This window comes from Phyllostomus discolor, chromosome 4 (assembly GCF_004126475.2).
Source record: "Phyllostomus discolor isolate MPI-MPIP mPhyDis1 chromosome 4, mPhyDis1.pri.v3, whole genome shotgun sequence".
Taxonomy (NCBI): domain Eukaryota; kingdom Metazoa; phylum Chordata; class Mammalia; order Chiroptera; family Phyllostomidae; genus Phyllostomus; species Phyllostomus discolor.
The window spans coordinates 10,279,263-10,299,871 of NC_040906.2; the positions used below are offsets into that span (position 1 = coordinate 10,279,263).

Consider the following 20,609-nt stretch of genomic DNA (forward strand, 5'->3'; position numbering starts at 1 on the left):
AGGCTCCCCAGCTCTGTACCCCTAACTCTTTAAACCCATCTTTCCCTTAATGCCCTCAGCTCTGGTCAAGTCCCACAAAAGGGTTATCGTCCACCAAACCCCGCCTTTATGTATCTCAGAGTGCCCAGAGTTATTTTTCTCGTTTCCAGCTGCCTTCCCAGGTCCCTCTGGAACTCACAAGTCACATTCCTCTACCCACACACTTGTCATCCCCGGGGGAGGGGACACATTCGTCTTTTCTTTACCATGTTATTGACCTCAGTTCTCCAGCGCCCCAGGCTCTCTTCAGCACTGTGCCCATCGTCTGCTTAGGCTGCTCCTTTGACACTCAGCATCTCCTCAGCCAGAAAGGCAATCTCTCTCTCTCTCTCTCTCTCTCTCTGCACCTCCGCCCCTCCCCTCGTTGGCCTGGCCAGCTCTCATCCACCCTTCAAATCTCAGCTCAAAAGTCCGTTCTTCAGGCAAGGCTTCCCTGTTCCCTGCACTTGCAGACACGCTGGGTCATCTTGCCCTGCACCCACATGGCACCTGCTTCCGTTGAGCACTTCTCAGATTTTGATCAAATAGGCATATGTGGAAGCATGGGGCACTGCTGTCCCCCTGGCATGATGGGAGAACGCCAGAGGGGAGGAACAGGTTTTCCTGGCCCTTCATTTTGTCTGCTGTGCCTTCCAAGGGCCTGGAGCAGAGTCGGCTTTCGATAGATAATAGTCCAATCGAGGAATAAATGAAATAATACCGAACATATCACACATACACACGCGTGCGTGGAACTGAGGGGAACCCAAACCACAGATTCCCTTCCAGCATTGACAAGTACCAGCGAAACACGCAGACACTGTATCTTTACCCAAATTCTGCATCTCACTTCCTGATGGCATCACTCTGAGCCCTTGGCGCCAAAGTTAGAGAATTCCCAAGGTGCCACTCTCTTCAGGAAATAGCATTAAAGGATGTAGTAGTTTTCTAGGGTTGCCAGTACAAAATGCCACGAGCTGGGTGGCTTACACAATGGACATGTCTTTTCTCACAATTCCGGAGGCTGGAAGTCTAAGATCAGGGCATCAGCAGAGTTGGTTTCCACTGAGGCCTCTCTCCTTGGCCTTCTTTCTGTCTTCACGCGGCTGTTCCTCTGTGTGTGCGTGTGTCTGGTGTCCCAATTCACTCTGTTGTGAGGACATCTGATATCGGATTGGGGCCACCCTACTGCCTCAGTTTAACTTAATTACCTCCAGACACTCATATCCTATGGTACTGGGAGTTAGGACACCAAAATAAGGATTTGGAGGGGACACATTTCAGCCCATAACAAAAGTAGGAGTCAGCGTTATTTCATGATGTTAGTGTGAACTCCCTAATTTTTTTATCAGCTTGGTCACTGAAATCTGAAAAGATCCCCATGCATAGTAAAATATCCTTGGGCATTTCTTATGTATGTTAAGGAAGAGGTAAGAAAAACTGGTAGAAGTCTGTGGAAGAAGGAGGAGCAAGAGGAAGAAGGAAGGCAATTTTTTAAAAAACAAGGGAAGTCACTCTCCAGCCATCATTGTGTGGCTGAGGAGGAAAACAAATGTATCAGAATGAAGTAGGGGAGAGAGCGGGCTGTGCCGTGGATTTCAACTCAAGCCTCCCATGTGCCAGGATAATGTAGTGAGGATGAAGGTCTGGCACTGGCCCCTCTGTACGGCGCCTGCCCGTTGCAGCATCGAGCCTGCAGAAATGCTCGAGCCCCATCACCGTGGTTGCTACAGTGTCCATGTCACCAGAAATATGAGCCAAAAGGAAAAAGGGCTCAGGGACATGGACAGCAGTGTGGTGGTTGTGGGGGGAAGACGGGTATAAGGGGACTAAATGGTAATGAAAAAATACAATAAAAAAGAAATACTTTTTTTTGGTGTTTCAGGATCCATATGTGAATGCATTTTTCCAACAGTGCCAAAAGAGAGAGAAAGATATGTCTCAATCACCTACCTCAAATTTTGTGCGCTCTTGTAAGGTAACATGACATGCAAATAGATTCAGTGGTCTTCGGGGGAGACATGGGCAAAAAATTTTCATTGAATAACAAACTAAGAGGTCATTATCACTGAAGAGTTTTAAATGCCTTATCAATTCAGAGAGTAAATTATTTTATTTCACAATTCCTTAATAGTTTATGTATGTTGATTAAAAAACAAGCAGAGGTCAATGTTTCAAAATAAAATGATTGAAAGTTAAAACCAATTAAGTTTACATTAATTTTTAAGTGCTCACCCTTGCCACATCGCCCCCATTGCCTTTATGCTAAATGCAATGAAGAGTAAAGCCAGACTAAGGGGACCTACAGTATTCATGTTCAAGTTCGGGAACGCCTCAGAAGAATAAGCTTTACAATTAATCGGTGCCCTCTTGTTTCCTGTCAATTTTCTACAGAACTTACTGAATGTGGAAAAGATTCAGGCAATCATGAGTTTTCTGCCTATCATTCTGAATCAGCTCTTCAAGGTTTTGGTACAGAATGAGGAAGATGAAATAAGCACAACCGTGACCAGGTACCCATAACGTGGCCTTAGGAGAAGAGATTTTTGCCTCTGTGGTTACACAAAACGTTGATTATGAGCGAACAGCCCCCTAACTGTGTATGCTTGCATTTCATCTCTCAAATTTCTCACTCCCCGCTTTTTACCTTCTAATCATCTATTGTTATCACTTGAGGAGAAGATTAGACCTCTTTTTTCAACTTTTTCATTGTGATTTTTAAACGTTTTATCTTGAGATGATTATAGATTTGCACGTGGTTATAAGAAATAATAAGCAGAGAGATCCCGTTTTCCTTTCGCCCAATTTACCCCACAGGCAGCATCTTGCAAAACTGTAATTGACTAGCACTACCGGAATATGGACATCAATAGAATCAGGATGCAGAACATTCTGGCACCACAGGGGGCCCTGCTGTGGCCCTTTTACAGTCACAACTATTTCTCCCACCCCCACCTCCACTCCTTATCCCTGGTCACTACTAATCTGTCTCCATCTCTATAACCTTATTGTAAGAATTATGTATGTATATACAATGCTTCATCTACATTATCTAAAGGTGCCTTTACATTTATCTATATAGATGTAGATAGAATCATACAGTATGTCACCATATAGCATGTAACCGTTTGGGACTGATTTTCTTCACTCAGCATAATTCTTTGGAGCGTCATCCAGGTTGCTGCATCTACCCATAGTTCCTTTCTTTTTATTCCTGAGTGGTACGCCATAGCACAGGTCCCCTCTTTAACAATTCATCTGTTGAATGAAGCTGGGTTGTGTCACATTTGGGGTAGATTTGGGGTTAACCTAAGTTCTCATTTATCTGAGAGAAATGTCCCATGGGATTCCTGCTTTGGATGAGAGTCGCATGTTTAATTTTTTTAAAAAAATATTTAATTGTTTTCCACAATGGCCATACCGCTTCACATTCCTAACAGATCTTTTTCCTTTTAAAAAAAAATATTCAATTTTTCTTTAACTCTTCTCACTTGAAGTTTATCTGCTACACATCCTTCCAACATTACTAATCTCCCTGGTGACTTGGGCAATCACAGTTTCCTTTTTATAGAGATCACGTCTTGAACTAATTACTGAATCATATATTCCTAATGTTCATTTTGAAAGCATTAGTCACAGCATTCCAGAAAAAAAAAATTACTCTTGGCATTGAAATGTTTCCAGCACCTTCTGAACTCACAGGCATGTTATTAGCCTTTTGCAGAAGGAGATCTCTGGTCTCGTTTTTAAAGTAGAGCCCCGAAGCTCTGGAAAATGAACATAGCTCTAACAGTCCCACAACCAGCCATTTCCAGGCCCAGATTAAATGTCCCCAACTGTGTCTTCAATGGATGCTCCTTTCCGCATGAGCGTATGGGTCTGTGGTGACAAGATTCCTAAATATTTCATCTGACTGGTCTGTTGAAATTCTGAGATGTTCCTAAACACTAGCCATGGAGCGCCCGGAAGTGGTCCTGTGAAAATACCCACCAGTGCCACCACGGCCACGGAAGCCCTGTTCCAGTGAAGGAAGGAAGAAAAGATCCCCCATCTTAACCTAATTACTTTTTCCAAAAGCATGTACATATAGTGCCTCTAGGTTGGAAGGGAAGCCTTGTTTAAAAAAACAAAAGAAATATAGCCCTGGCTGGTGTAGCTCAGTGGATTGAGCGCAGGCTGCAAACCAAAGCATCACAGGTTCGATTCCCAGTCAGGGTACATGCCTGGGTTGCGGGCCAGGTCCCCAGCAACCACACATTGATGTTTCTTTCTCTCTCTCTCTCTTTCTCCCTCCCTTCCCTCTCTAAAAATAAATAAATAAAATATTTAAAAAAACTTTTAAAAAGGAATATGATAATTAATACAAGGTTAAAGATCTTACAGTTTATCAGGCACTAAAAATGATCCCTTTTCCAAGAAGACAATGTCCACAAACATGAAGACTACAATAGCACCTTCAACTCAGGCAAAAAAAAAGTCTCCAACGTGAGACACTGCAGCCGTAAGACAGTACTTATATCTAGCGTCCTAGCATTTAGAGATTTCAAGGTTGCAATGGCTAACAGGTAATACAGATTTTAAGTACTCAGTATTGCAGGACAGGGAGGATGAGGGAGAGTCTGAAAGTGGTTCACTCATTTATTCAGTAACTATTAAGTACCCAGTTTTCGAGCACTCCAGTGACAAACCAAATGGTATCTCCCTGCCTTCTCCAGAGAGGCCACTGAACAGCTTTGTTTTTCCAGGGTTCTGACTGACATTGTGGCCAAGTGCCACGAGGAGCAGCTGGACCACTCCGTCCAGTCATACATTAAGGTATGGAGTCACCGCTTGGACACTGGTCGCTTGCCCTTGTGTTGTGTGGCTTGTCTCATTTCCTGTCTGCGATAAATAGGAAGTTTTTCTCTGTAGCTGGATGGTGCCCCCTCACAGTAATGCCAAGCATTCCTCTCAGCTGCTTGGAATTCCTTCTCTTTGCAGTGATGGGCTAGATGTGTTGTTTGAATGTATAAATGTATAATAAACATGTACATATGTAAATGAATATTTATATGGGAAGAAAAAGCAAAGAACGAGAGGAGAAAATTTAAGTATTGTCCTTTAGAAGTCAACATTGCAATGAATGAAATTCCTGTGTAAATTTAAGGAAGATTTTTCCTGTTGGTTTGTTGAATGCTCTGTGTATCTTCTGTAATGTTTTCTTAGCTTTTCTTATTGTTTTCTCAGGCATTATTTCATTTTCCCAGTTACTGTATATTTGTACCTGCTTCTGGTATGTTAAGCCCTTTATCCTCCGGCATGAACCACTAGCCCATTCCATCAACTGTGCACTGCTTCTTCCAGTGTCCTTTGTCAAGTATATAGTCTCATTTCCCGTTGGCCTGTGAATCAATGCCCATGAACTTGCGATGATGTTTGCACATTGTAGTTCCTACATCTTCTTGAATGAAAAGCAAGAACCCATGCACAGATAAATAACAATAGCTTAGTTCACTTTATTTATGATGCATGGAGGACCTAAATTCCTATTCTTTCTATACATAGGTGAAATTTTTTGAGACATAGACCTTTTTAATTAAAAGAATATATTACACTAATACATATTGATAGACATGTACCCTTATAATTTCACATGTCTAAAAAGTGGACTAGAAAAGAATTGTGGGCCTTTTGTGCTAGAAAGTTGTTTTTTAAATAATTTTATTGAGAAATTTTTTCATTTCAGTTTTATGTCTATATATTTTCTACCTGCCAGAAATGTTAGATGTTTTTCCAAATACTTATGCATAAGTGTATGTCCTTCTTAAAATAGCCCAAATGCCAAAAATAGTCAATTACTTCAAAATCATTTCCCTCTGGTCTAATTTTACCCAATAAGATCAACATTTCATTTGCAAAAGGCCAGATTTACCTATGAACGACTTTTCAGTTTGCTCTCTGTTTAAGATAGAGTCTTTGCTTGCTTTTAGAGAGTATTGATGAATTTACATTCAACAAAACCATCTACACAACCTTCACTCTCTCAATGCTTACTTCAATTTTCCATTTCACTCTCCAAGGGGACTGAGACAAAAAAAAAATTCTCCAGTTCACATTACACAACGTCTTCTCCATTTCAACACAAGGATTATGTACCTTTTCCCAATGGAATCACTGGAAATTACATTTAGAACCCACCGGTATTGTGACATTTTTGTGACAGTCAAGTCTAGATCCTATGAGAACCTTCAAATCAGCTCTCAGACTCCATCTGTGATACTCTTGGAGAGGTCTATTGGACATGCATCCTGGGATGGTCTTTATTTTTAACCAGGATGTTTGAATGATCCTGATGAGATCATCTGATTTTGTAATATAGCGGACTGCTTATTTAGTTTGTGCTCCTGAGAGGTTCAAATCCAAAAACACACCTCTATGACCTTTCAAGCTGATAACAATTTCTAAACATGTTTTACAACACATTTTCATAAGCTTAAAACAAATGCAACCTAACAAGTATAACTGGCTGGAGTTTTACTCTGGAAAGAGCAGTGAACTAGCAAGTGGGAAACTAGATTGTCATCAAGGTTAGATGGTTAACTTAAGCAGTCAGTCTCTCTGAACCTCTCTTTTCTCCTCCGTGAAGTGAGATGGGTCGGGCCAGATGAACACCCAGCTCTATGGCTCTGTGATTGGACTCCTGCTGTAGTGTTGCACATGGTCGAGAGCCTGACCTTGACCAAGGAATCTGATTTTTTTTTACCCTTGGTAGGAAAAGTTATTATTTAACATATAGATAGATATTAATCCCCACAACTAGGAGCATAAAGGAAACTGAGGGGCCAGTACGTATACATGCTTTGATGTCCTTGAGAGATGTGATAGTCAGGGCAATTAATATTGATTCAGAAACAAACTAAACACCATTTCAAGTTCAGTGGTGCTAAACGCTGCTAACTCACCCATCTACAATATCCAACACACGCACATATACACCATGTCTCTTTCAAAACTGTATGCCTAGAGTTAATTAATGAAATGCCATGGTTTACAGAAATTCATGGCACGGACATGTTATAGCCAAAATTTTAAAATAAGAATATCTCAGAGCTAGTTGTAATACCCTTGGGGCTAACTAACTGTGCGTGGTATTAGGTAGTTAGGACATTCCCCTCACATGAGTCATAATCCATGATGGGGGGAAAATTGTATTACTCTTGATTTTAGCTAGTTTCACGCATCTCTTAGCTTTGTCTCTCCCCTCTGGGATGAACTTGGAGAAGTCAGGGCCCCTCAGAATGACTTCACTGTCGATGAGCTATAAAGTTCAAACAAATTACAGATCTAAACTCGAATGTGCTTTTGCTTTGAGTTTCGTGCCTGCCTTCACTCTTGATTATAATGAAGTCTGAATTGCAAACATCCTTAAGACATGAACTCCCTTGAGGCAAACCCTACTCCTAAGTAAAATACAATTTAGTAATCAGCGCACTGATGTTGATATCCTTAACGTAGATGAAGAAATACCGAAAACTAAGACTGTGGTGTGCACTCAGTGGTGCGTGCCCAATCCCATCTTTTGAGAAATAAAATAGTGAGCAGCGTGTGTTATCTCACAGATGGTTAGTGTTCATGACCCTTGGATGGCTGCATCTTAGCATGAGATGGTAGACCCTGGGCGTGTGGGGAGCTCACCTACTGGCCTCTGGAAGGCACCCGAGTCCCCACTTGGCTATTTGAGTGGGTGCTCTACCCTTTCAGGATGAAGAAATGCTACCATGCCACCTGTTACCAGTGGAAAGAAGGAGAAGGGGAAATGTGTCCTAAGTAGGTGGGTCAAAGCCCTCCGTGTTTCCTTCAGCCTGCTGAATTGCTCTCTGACTCTTTCTTTTGATTTCTACAAAAAGAGTTTCAAGGAGAGCCTAGGTGAGCCAGTCCCTACCTGTGCAAAGCCCTACCACCTAGGAGCAGGTGTGCACTACTCTTGTCATCGGGCCTTCGTTTGTTTCATGACAAAATCTGGCATGAGCAGACAATTTTGAGTTATGAGTTACTCATGGAACATGATTTTTGAAGCTTTATTTTTCTTAAAGCATTTGACTTATTTCTCTTTTTGGATTTTCTTCAGTTTGTGTTCAAGACCAGGACATGCAAGGAGAGAACGATACATGAGGAGCTGGCTAAAAATGTGGCTGGTCTTTTGAAAACAAATGACTCAACAACCGTGAAGCATGTCCTGAAGGTAAGGAATTTCAAGACAATTCTTTCATTGTTAGTATGAGGTTCACTGTTATCCCCGGAAGGTGATAAAATCCACTGATTTTCAGAGATCATTCCTCTTATAGTTTCTAGCATAAGCTTCCTATTGTAACTGCAGCATATAAAAAGTATTGAGCAAGAGATATCTGCGTCAACAAAATAAGATCACCTTCAGAAGTAGCAGGACACAAGTTACGTCCTTTGGCCTAAAGACAGAATAAATGTCTGTGAAGAGTTATCTAAAATACTGAAAAATTCAAAATGTAGCAAAAGTAAAACTTGTTGGGTTTATTAGACACAGTAAGAGGAAATATACCAACAAAAGGATTGATGACATGTTCATGAGTGGATATATGGACACCAGAGAGGAAACCAAGCCACAGCCACTCTGTGACCCCCCAAAAGCTGAAACACATAAAGAAGAGATGGTGAAAATTTATGAAAAGTCAACTCTAAATTATTCTATGCAGAAGAGCGAACTTGGTCCCCAGCTTAATTAATTATCTATCCTGACTTGACAGATGGATAATGGATTAGTAAGTAGCTACAAAGAGAAGGCAGGATCAATAGGCATCAACATGAGTTCACTAATATCAAATTACCCTGAGCCAAGCAATTTGTTTAAATTACCCTTGTGAGTATATTCCTTTAGTTAATTCAACAAGCATGCCGTTGGTGCCTCCCATGCAACAGGCACCATCCTTGGCACTCGGCACACCACAGAGAACAACACAAAGATCTCTGCTTACATTCTACTGGGAAATACCGCAATCAGCCACAGACACAATAACATTAATTCAATCGTACGCTAGAAGGGGAGCGGGGGTGAGGGAAGAGGACATGTCAAGCAGAGAAGGGGAATTGGGAGCACTGAGAGTGCGGGGGGAGGTTTGCAGATTTAAACGGAGTGGACAGGATAGGGCTCACAGAGACGGGAGTACTTGAGCCAAAAAAGAAAAATGTGAGATTATTGAAAGAGCGTATGTGGATGCTTAGAGTAAAACGTTAAAGGTAGAAGGGGAGGCCTGTGTGAAGTAGTAAGGCAGCAGCACGCCTAGAAGTCCCTGAGGGGGAACGGGGAGGGCAGGGTGGCTGGGACCCAGTGAGCGAAGGAGGGAGATGGCCAGATGAAGCCAGAGAAGCAGCGGGAGGTTGGGCAGGTGGCAGAAGGCCACATGGGCCCTGGCAAGGGCTTTGGCTGCCACTCGGAGTGAAACGGGGACCCACGTGGAGGGAACTGAGCAGAGGAGTGCTGTGAGCTGGCCTGGGTTTAAAGGGATCACTCTGATGGCTGTGCAGAGAACAGACGTAGTGGGCTGAAGACGGACGCAGGGCCCACTGGGGAAGTCGCCTGCCCAGAAGCAGGGTCTTCTGGGGAGAGTCAGCGTTCCGTTAAAGGACAAGAGGAAGGGACCGTTTGGAGGGGCATTTGCATGTTCAGCGGGTTTTGCGGCTGGTGGACCATGTGTTCCGGAACAGGTGGGTGTCAGGAGATGGAAGCCGTGGAATATGTGGGTACAAAAGGAACGGTGGAGGTTCAAGAGCAGGAGAGGAGGCGGGCCTCTTCTGTTGTCTGCCTTGGACAGAGGCAGAAGGCCGCACGTGACTAGATCTGGCGAACTGCGGGGAAGAGGGAGGCAGTCAGGGTGCTGGGGGTGGAGAGTGGTATCGGCCGAATTCCGGGGCATACGTCAGAACCTTTGCCTGATGGTTAATGATACCATTTTGGACAAGGTGACCGAAAGGGGGGTTTTAAGTGTTCCTTGTATTAATATGCCCAATGACATGAGTTTGATTTCCAATACCGTTTATTAAGAAGTGACCCTTTCCTGGCTGGCATAGCTCAGTGGATTGAGCACGGGCTGCAAACCAAGGCATCACAGGTTCATTCCCAGTCAGGGCACATGCCTGGGTTGCAGGCCACGGCCCCCAATAACCACACATTGATGTTTCTCTCTCTCTTTCTTTTTCCCTCCCCTCTCTCTCAAATAAATAAATAAATAAATAAATAAATAAGAAGCGACCCTTTTATTAAGTCAGAGCTGCCCCTTTGGAACTTAAGCTTCGTCTCAGTCAGTCTTCTAGAGTTCCGAAACTATGTACTCAGAAGTTCCTAGCAGTATGGTTGGTATCGGCCTGAAACTGGATATAATGCCAATGCCCATCCACGGCAGAGCAGTTAGGTAAGCTGTGGTTAGACACACGATGTTGTACCAATATGGGACCCTCGGCTTCATGATTCAACATAAAGGCACCTCAAAACATAACTTGCTGAATGAAAAGGGCAATCGCAGGGGAATACATACAGGATGATTCCATTTATATGAAATGCAGCGGCAAACAAAACTAAATATGTTGTTTTGTTTTGTTCATTATTTTATTGTTGTTTGATTACAGCTGTCTGTGTTCTCCTCCCACCCCCTCCCTCGCTTCCACCCCCCCTTGGTTTTGTCCATGTGTCCTTTATAGTAGTTCCTGAAAACCCTTCTCCCCACTGTCCCCTCCCCTCTCCCCTCTGACTATTGTTAGATTGTTCTTATTTTCAGTGACTCTGGTTATATTCCGTTTGCTTTTTTTTTTTGTTGATTATGTTCCAGTTAAAGGTGAGATCATATGGTATTTGTCCCTCACTGCCTGGCTTATTTCACTTAACTAAATATATTGTTTTAATGTATAATATCAGTAGCAAAATTATAAAGTTAAGCAAGAGAAAGACTGCCCAGAATTCAGAAATTTTTGTGGTGGAGGGGAAGAGAAAGAGAGATGATGGGGGGGTGCATTCTTTGAACTGTATATACACAAACTATACTTTTCATGCCTGGGATAATATCACCCTTTCACCCTTAGACCTGAGAAACAGGGGTCTCCACTGCGAACATGTGCTTTAGTCTCCGCCACCTGTGCCCGCCCCATGCCCCATAGGAAAAGGTGTGAGAGTAACCAAGAGACACGCTCACTGGGAGCCCCTCTGAATCCCTGAGTAGTCCAGGAGCTCCCACTACCCGGCCCTGCAGGCTGACTCACTTAGACCTCATTCCTAACTCCAGCCTTCACAGGGAAAGGCTTGATGCCAGAGTGCAGCCCCAGAACCAAGTGGGGGGCAGCCTACAGTGGAAGGGAGGGGCTGGTTTGTGGACAACACGTGAACGTGCAGGCCGGATAGTCACGCATGAACCTGGCCTCTCACGGTGCAGGACAGAGCCTTGAAGAGCCTTGAGAGACAAGAGGGGGTAGGCCAGGGGGCTTCCTTCCCCAGGCCCCCACATTCTGGTATAAGATTCCCAGTTGTCATGGAGTTATACTTGTCCAGGTAGGGTGATCAAACATGTTGTATTTAACATTTGTTAGCATGACTTGAACTCAAGTATTTAGACATAAGGCATCCATTTTCAATCTTGTCTGTAACCCTGGAAAGGTTAGGGGTAGGCCTGCTATGATCTATTATAAAACAAAAAGGTTTGAGTTTTGTTTAGATAAGTGAAACAAATACAGCCCCATGGATGAAGACCTCATAAAACTACTCTTCAATTAGCCATGTCAAGTACACTGAAATCTTGTTTTAGTTCAAACATTCTTTGAGATTACAGAAAAAATGGAATGTCTACCACTCACTTTTACCATTAGAACAATGGAGAAAATATTATTGCTCTGATGCATTTACTTTTAAAGAATATATTTTTAGATAAAGATTTTATAATATTAAAGTTGTAAAGAACAGAATTATATTATTTTACAAATGATAGCAAATTTTCTTACTGTATTTTCTTTTCCTAACAGCATTCCTGGTTCTTCTTTGCAATTATCCTCAAATCAATGGCACAGCACTTGATTGACACAAATAAAATTCAGGTAAGATCACAGGCAGTAAATACTATCCAACAATTACACCAATGAATATGCAGTCAGGAGTTCCATTTTTATTTACTCTGCAACTTTATCGATACATGTTCATTGCTTTTTAAGCAGGAGAAATGATTGCATGTGTCCCTCACCCTCCATGGTTTTTATTGCTACTGCCTGCAAGGCTGGGTACTCAGAATTTTAGAAATGTATGGCTCAGTCTAACAGTGATTTTTGTGCTTTTGTCTATAGTAAAAATGTGAGTTTAATTTTAAAGCCAGCTGGTGGGATGAATGGATTTTACCGATCTCATGCAAAGAGGGTGTGTAAGTTCACAAGTAGAGATGGGAGACTAGAAATTACAGTGGCTGGAACTTTCCCTGTATGCAGGAGTCTAGACAGGATGAATGGATTCCTGGACCTCAGGGTGGTCTTTAGGGACCCGTGGAGTTTTATTCCATGAACCATATGGAATCTCACAGCCAAGCCCCTTTGCATGTGGTGGCAGAAATCCCTGGACTCTGAGGTCCCACAGGCACTCACTGTGGCAAGTGCCGGGACCATGGAGTTAAGACCAGCTGGTGCAATCTCTTCGCTACGAGTAAGGTCTGAGGATCCATTCGAGACGTGGTGATCATGGTTGGGAATGACGTTTGCTAGGAGAAAACGGCAAACATTCTCACACAGAAAAAGTTGAACATGTGAGGTGATGGATGTGTTCAGTGACTAGATGAGGAAAATTCTTACACACTATACATATGTACCGAAATATCAAGATGCACACCTTTAAATACCTTATAATTTCACATCAATTATATCTCAATAAACCTGAAATAAAACTTCCAAAAGGACTAGCTGGAACTCACTACTTACTAGAAGACATATCAAACCAACGTCTGTACTCATTCAGTTATTCATTCATTGATTTTTTACAGTAGTTTATTGAGGGGTTTCCAGTTTAAAAAATCAAAGTAACTGATTTTCAACTAATAGAGGACTACATGTCAAAGGAAATCTAGAATAGCATTCATTAAACTATTGATAGTATTTACTTCCTGAAGGGGCAGTGAGGGGAATTAAGATGTGAGAGGTAATATAGTCACTAATATTATAATAACTATGTATGGTCCCAGGGCACTGGACTTATGGGGGGATCACCTAGTAAGTTATACAAATGTCTGATCACTAAATCAGACACCTGTGCACCTGAAACTAATATAATATTATATGTAAACTTTTTCAATTATATGTAATTGAAAAAAAAATGTGAGGAGTCATAGAAAATGTTACACTATTTTAATAGTTTGCACTAAAAATGTAACAATTTACTTTTTTCATGAAAACATGAAAATTTTACTAGCCAGGACAGAGGGAAACATTAAGTGAAAAATGATGGAAATCATGACCTTGAAGTTAAAAGGGCTTCTATTTTATTACCACATCCACGTTTTCAAAAGGACGCTTTGTTTGGCAATATATAAAGTGAAGTAATTGTTTCAGTTGATTTTTTTCCAGGCTTAGTATCTCCCCATGCCACGTGATAAAGAAATGATCCTTTCTTTCCTTAGCTGCCTCGGGCTCAAAGATTTCCAGAATCTTACCAAAACGAACTGGACAATCTTGTCATGATCCTGTCTGATCACGTGATTTGGAAATACAAAGACTCCCTTGAAGAAACCAGGAGGGCCAACAGCAGCGTCGCCAGGTTTCTTAAGGTACAGTCATATGGGGTCGCAGTCCATCCAAGCCCCGTGCTCGTGGGCACGAGATGTTCTCAGTGTTATTTGATTCGCATGTTCACTTATGACAAAGTGCCTGGGAGGACCCGGCACGTCTGCTGGGAGCCTGCATAGTGCAGACGTCTTGAAAGTTCCTCTTGTCCCCCCCCCACTCCCCATAAGACGCTGCATCACCTGAGCCTGAGGTCACCCTCTGGTGTCCACCTCTCCCTCTCTTCTAATGGGAAATGAGAGGAGTCATCGAAAGAGCTTAAATTTGTATTAAAAAGGAAGATATACGTGAGGCAGTATACTATTACGGAATGAATGCATATGTTAAAAACCCTCCAAAGGATAAAGACAAAAATACAAAGGAAAAACAAAACAAAAACACAAATGACCTAACAAATGGAAGAATGTTATTTGAGAAAATAGCTCTTGTTTATGCATGGGCATAGTTCCACGGAAGACATCCCACTCAGTAGACTACGTGTAGCAAGACTTTATGCCCAGTCCTTTCTGAGCAGGGATTTGTGAGTAAAATTGAGGAGAGATCCAAGTAATGCAAAACCATTGCACTGGACCATCCTAGACTCTTTGGGACAAGAAGGGAGCATTCCGTACTGAGTGGCACAGCAGTCCCAAAACTCTTTGGAAAAGTCCTCAAAGAGTTTTCCACATGTGTGAATGGATAGAATGGGACGATGTCCCCCCATAGCGTGATCTGCTATAATGCCCTGAGACACTCATCGGTAAATACAAGGTGGGGCAAAAAGTAGGTTTATAGTTTTGAGTACGTGAAACACAAAGTTTATTCTCATGTTATTATTTATTAATTGTTGCATTATTTTGCATATACTTTTGTCCCACCCTGTGTGGTCCATGCCTCCTACTCCCTACTTTTCCACTGCAGTCCTTGGCCACCGTCACTTGGTTACTGGTCGCGTGGCCTTCAGTGTTTTGGAGGAAGAGTGGGTGCTGTGCCAGCTCGGAATGCTTGCCTGTCTCCTGCAAAACCACCTACTGCTTAGCACATTCATTATTAAGAGATTTTGACAACAGAATAAGAGAGAGAGGGAGCAGCTTCCTGATAGGAATCTCAGAATCTCTTACCTTCACTCCTTAAATTCGAGCTGCCTTCGCTAGAGAAAAGCTAGTCTGCTGAAGGAGGCCAGTGCGGTTTTAAAAGGTTTTCCTGACCCATCTCTGCCACCCCCCTGCCTTCCCAGAGTGGTATCGCACAGGAATCAAATTGCTAAAAAAACCACAATAAAATGTACCTAACTGTTTAAAAACTAAATAGGCAACTGAAAGCTAAAACTTTCTATACAAAACTTTCTAATATTTAATTGCAAAACTCCAAGTGATATATAACATTGATTAGTATGGGCTGTAACCTTCTCACGTGTGTACTATACCTAACATTTTAACTAGCTGCCATAGGTAGACGAATGCTTAAACATATTTTAGAGATGTTTTAAACACTTAACGATACAACACATTTCGTTTAATGTTATTTTGTTTTAATAAATCTCATTACCTAAATGAGATTTTCTAAACTCTTTAATGATCCTAAAAGTAAAAATGTCTGAATTTAGAATGTTATCTTTTGTAGCGCTGCTTTACGTTTATGGACCGGGGCTTTGTGTTTAAGATGGTGAACAATTACATCAGCATGTTCTCCTCCGGGGATCTCAAGGTGAGCCCCGCGTGCGGGAATGACTGCATTCTCCGCGATGGCGTTATAAATAAATAAGTTGGTCTTTATATCTGCCTAGAGCATTAACTTATCCATTCTCTGCATCAAAAAAAGAAATAAGTTCTATACCAAGGAGAGGCAGTTTTTTAAATGGTTCAGCATTTATAAATTGCAGCAGTTTCAATTATTGACTCAAGTTGCCAGAAAACATGATTCTAAAATATCTAAGCGAAAGGAATATATTTTATTTTATTAGCTGATGTTAGCAAATACAGTGAACACCATCTGAGTCTTAAAAAAATGATTCCTTATCTTGCATGGGAGGGAAAATAGAACAGTTGTGAAACGTGCTAATTATCCCAACTTCTGTGGTTATTCTTAGCTCATGTATCACAGTTGTCTTAGACCATGTCTGGACTCCATTTATCACTGTCCTGTGCAGAATATTACTGAAAAGCAAAACTGTTTGCGGGAGCAGAGGACAGGTCGAGTTAATAATGCATCCTCAGAACAAATGGTGCACGGAGAAAGATCCACTTCTGTTTTTTATCGTCTCCATCATTGTCTTCCTAGGTCCTGAGAGCATTGGAGTTGATTGTAGTGATCTGTTTTATGATCTGAGTGTAGCTTTAGGGCCGTGTGCATTTGGCGAGGCACTATTTTTCTCTAAATAAACATTTTATGATATAAGCTAAAAGAGGTGAAAAAAATGAGTCAGCAAGGTAGGTTAAAAATGAGATGACAAAGGCCTTGACCAACCTCTTGGAACAGGAAGGTGGCTGTATTTACCAATTGGGAGGGGGCGAAATTCCTTAAACTTAACAGTTAGCCGGTGATCACACAAAAGGAATTACATCTTCTCTCTAGCCATAAAATGCAAGAGCAGATTTTCGTTTTGTACTAACTGTCATGGTGTGTAAATAATAGTCAATCAGCTTGTCTCTTTTTCAGACCTTAAGCCAGTATAAATTTGATTTTCTTCAAGAAGTATGTCAGCACGAGCACTTTATCCCTTTGTGTCTCCCCATAAGATCAGCAAACATTCCAGGTAACAATTCCGAGAGTTTTCATCAGCTCCTACCAAGTGAACACTTTTCTTTGTTTTTTTTTTTTTACTTTTCCTGTTTCCTCTATCTTGGCTTGGTCTCAAGATGTCACATGAGCAGTAGACCCAGACAATCAGATTTTTAAATGCAAAAGAAATCGTTGGCCCATGGTAATGAGTTCGATTCTATAATTCTCAATTTTTGTCTGTGTTTCCCTTTTTATTAGAGAGAAGGCCAAGAAAATTTTAAAATTGGTGATTGTAGCTCAAAGAATGTTAACCTCGAGCCATATTGTCTTTCACCATGCTTGCTCCAAAAGACAGCTCGCCTTTGATTTTGAGAGATAAAGTTATATATTTTTAGTATAAATTTATTTAAAATTATCACTTAATGTGTGTATTTATGTTAGAATATGATTCTGCAACGTGAGTTTGAGACGAAGACACTGACACCTTGGAGGGGAGGCAGGCAGGCAGGTGGGTGGGCACCATTATACATTGTTGGCATCTCTGGGTCAGAAGGGCACAGAGATGGGTGTGCAGGTAAGAGCTGCGCTCCACATTTTGTTTACTGTGCTTCCTATGGCATAAATGGTGGACAGGAAATGTTTTCATTCATTACATTCAGTACATATGCATTGTTCATTCTCTACCATAATCATGTACTAGCGTGATCATGGCAGAGAATGATCATCACCCACCTGAATATCAGACACTCATCAAGCATCAAGATGCAAAGAAAATACCAAAATGATTTATGAACTTTTTAAAATTTTAATTTTATTAAACTTACTGGGGTGACATTGGTTAATAAAATTAACCAGTTTTATTTGTATAATTCTATAACACATCATCTGTATATCACCTTGTATGTTCACCACCCAAAGTCAAATCTCCTTCCACCATCAGCACATGGGATAGGGGCAAAGTAGATGTGCAGTTGTGAGTACAGGAAACACAGCTTCTTCTTGCATTATTATTTATTAATTACTGTATTATTTTCCATATGAGCAACCGGAAACCTACTTTTGCCCCACCCTCTATAACTGACCTCCTTTACCCTTAAATACTTTACTCTTAAGCAGTGAGTAAATTATTCACAAGGTGCAATTTTGATGTTCATAGAAAGCACAAAGTAGGGTGATCAAGGGCCTCCTTCCATGTATTATAACTTGCACTCTAATCTGGGGGGAGAGAGAGAGAGTCAAGTACATTATCCAGCCTCTAAAAGTTTGTCATTCTCGTCTTAACTACAAGCTACATCCACTATTCCATTCTCTTTCTAATTTATTAAGTGCATTTAATCTAAATGCCTTCATAGAAAAAAGGATAGGAATGTGATTTTGTATAATAAAATGTTTATACTTCTGTGTTTGTTTTTGTGTTATCAACTAGTGCCAGGTGATCATTGGGTTAGACAAGCTGGTTAAGAGCCTCAAGAGAATCCCACCTGTACTGGGTCACTTTGATTCCAGTGGTTTGCTATTGGTCAGTAGCTCAGACAAAAAGGCCTGATTGTCTCTTCGTAGATGCGATATTAGCAACAGTGAACATAAAAATATACGTTTCACAACAAGCATATTTCTGATGGCAAAGGAGGTGCTCAAACAGAAGGCTAAGGATTAAAATAATTCTGTTCATGGCATTCTTTGTAATGAAACAACCAACCTAAGGCATTGGTCTTGAAAAAGTTTTACTGAAGTGACTCGCATTTTAGAACAATAGATTTTAATTTTGCAATGTACATTATACATAGTTGATACACATAGTGTGTATCTAAGCATAGATATATCTGAACTTTGTTTATTTATATCAAATCTAGATCCTCTGACACCTTCAGAAACAACCCAAGAATTACATGCATCAGGTAATAATGGAATTTTATGTGATACTACCTAAGCAGCAATAACCGCGTCACAGTCCTACAACATTGATGAGTACAGATATTACAAATGTCTAGTTTCCCAATGCTAATAAGTAGCTATATATTTAATACCATATAGTCAAAATAAGCAAAAAAAAATTGTCTGAATGTTTCTCTAGTCACAGATAACTAAATGGTTCCTCAGCTTGACTTCTTTCATGTTTTATTCTCTAGAGTTTAATTCTTTTTAATTTCCCAAAGTACCTGAAATTCCTTTAGAGTGTATCATAAATAAAATCCCCAGCTACATAGAATAGCATGTTTGTTCCATGTAAGTAGATTTATATATTCCTTTCAATAAACCACAACCTAGTTTGGGTTGTTTTTGCAAAATTGAGATTATTGATACCACATAAATTTATAATTTAAATGTAACAGGAATATTCCAATGGTTCATTATATGAATCATAACTACCTTACCAGTTGTCCTGAAAATTAAATAAGGTAATGTTTATAAAGTGCTTAGCCTGGGGTTGACACACAGTACATGTTCTATGAGTGGGTGCTAGTTCTATAATTAATAGTTACATTTAGGAGACACATTGGACAATTCTGCATAAGTGTATTATTCCTGGAAATCTTAACACTCCTTTCTTGGCAATTCAGGCTCAAGATTTCGCAGCCACCCTTGGTTTTCCTCTCTCCTTGCTCGTTCGCATTCTTCAGACAACTTGTCCTGCCAATGCTTCTGCTGCTTCAGTCCTACTCCCTGAGGCCCTCTAGTATCTCCCTCCCTCTCCTCCTGCTACGGCCTCTTGTGTTGCATCCCTCACCCCATGCCTTCCTACAGTCCAATTCATTACACCCAGCCAACATATCTGTAAGTCAATAAAGCACAGGTCTGATTGGGCCACTGATCTCAAAGCCCTCAGTGACTTATCATCTCCTAGAGAAATGCAAATGGGATTTCTACAGATGCACAAATAGCAGAGAAACCAAAATGCCAGCTAAGGAATTTGTACTTAAGTTCCTCACCATCTATCCCCAATCTGTGGCTCAAATCTGAACTCTCATCCCTCCCCTTTTGGGTGCTGTGCTTACTTGTGCCCCATACCTCCCCTCAAACCTGCCACGGAAACCCTGGATCTTCTCCCGGTGCTTTCTTCCCCCACTGCCTCCAGCTGTGTCCACAACTCTGCACCTCCAATTCTTAAGCATCCTCAATGTCCCGTTTCAACACATTACAACTCCAGTTGCTCGTGTCCTGACTCCCTCAGACAGAGAATAGGTTTTTCTCTCCTCAACTCTGACACTGAAGACACGCCACTTTCATGGAACTGGATACTTGATGTCATGCCTTGCTTGTATTCACATGCACCCAGTAGCCCCCGCTCTTACTGAATGTTCCTCTCTCATGTTTTCTGTCTCTGTGGCAAGACCGTATCACCAAATCCTCCCGCTAGTGAGAGCCGTTGACAGTACTTTGATAAATCTATCTTGATTATAAAGCGATCATTTGCTTTTCAATAACATGGTCTCTTTACTTGCCTCACAAAGACATGCCTGAATATTCCGTCACGAATGAGTTTTGCCGCAAGCACTTCTTAATTGGGATTCTGCTCCGAGAAGTCGGTTTTGCTCTGCAGGAAGACCAAGATATCAGGCACTTAGCTTTGGCTGTCCTGAAAAACCTAATGGCTAAGCATTCATTTGATGATCGATACAGAGAACCAGTAAGTGGCCTTCCTTTCCTCCTTCCCTAAACACCGCTTAATGGCACGCTGCATTAAATGTGTAATCAAACCCGGGAGCCCATTGATTTTCACATGTATCATTTCTTTTGGCTCCCTGTTCACCCAGAGAAAGCAGGCCCAGGTAGCAAGTTTATACATGCCCCTCTACGGCATGCTTCTGGACAACATGCCAAGGATTTACCTGAAGGACCTGTTTCCTTTCACTGCCAATACGTCGAACCAGGCAAGTCTGCTTACTATTTCCAATGTCTATTGGAATGAAAAGGTAGCCTTTTGTATACTTTTGCCCGGATACCACTTCCATCCAAATGTGAACAACTAAGGACTAAACAGCACTTCTTGCAAGGTATTTCCGAGACATTCATATCAGTGCCACTAGATCGGTCACTGAAGTGTCCTAGATGGGTCACTGAAGCCTTCTACCTGGCCCACC

General features: G+C 41.4%; 1 protein-coding gene across 6 annotated transcripts in view; it reads left to right on the plus strand.

Moving 5' to 3' along the window:
• Window positions 1–20,609, plus strand: part of DOCK10 (dedicator of cytokinesis 10) — a 228,970-nt gene that overhangs the window by 172,026 nt on the left and 36,335 nt on the right. For all 6 annotated transcript variants that reach the window (XM_036022786.1, XM_036022788.1, XM_036022785.1 and 3 more), the window contains exons 23-33: window positions 1,904–1,996; window positions 2,413–2,531; window positions 4,764–4,833; window positions 8,126–8,239; window positions 12,034–12,105; window positions 13,665–13,811; window positions 15,430–15,513; window positions 16,465–16,561; window positions 18,381–18,425; window positions 19,980–20,155; window positions 20,283–20,399. In XM_036022786.1, coding sequence (XP_035878679.1) covers window positions 1,904–1,996; window positions 2,413–2,531; window positions 4,764–4,833; window positions 8,126–8,239; window positions 12,034–12,105; window positions 13,665–13,811; window positions 15,430–15,513; window positions 16,465–16,561; window positions 18,381–18,425; window positions 19,980–20,155; window positions 20,283–20,399 — 1,134 coding nt within the window. The remainder of the gene's footprint in view (window positions 1–1,903; window positions 1,997–2,412; window positions 2,532–4,763; window positions 4,834–8,125; window positions 8,240–12,033; window positions 12,106–13,664; window positions 13,812–15,429; window positions 15,514–16,464; window positions 16,562–18,380; window positions 18,426–19,979; window positions 20,156–20,282; window positions 20,400–20,609) is intronic.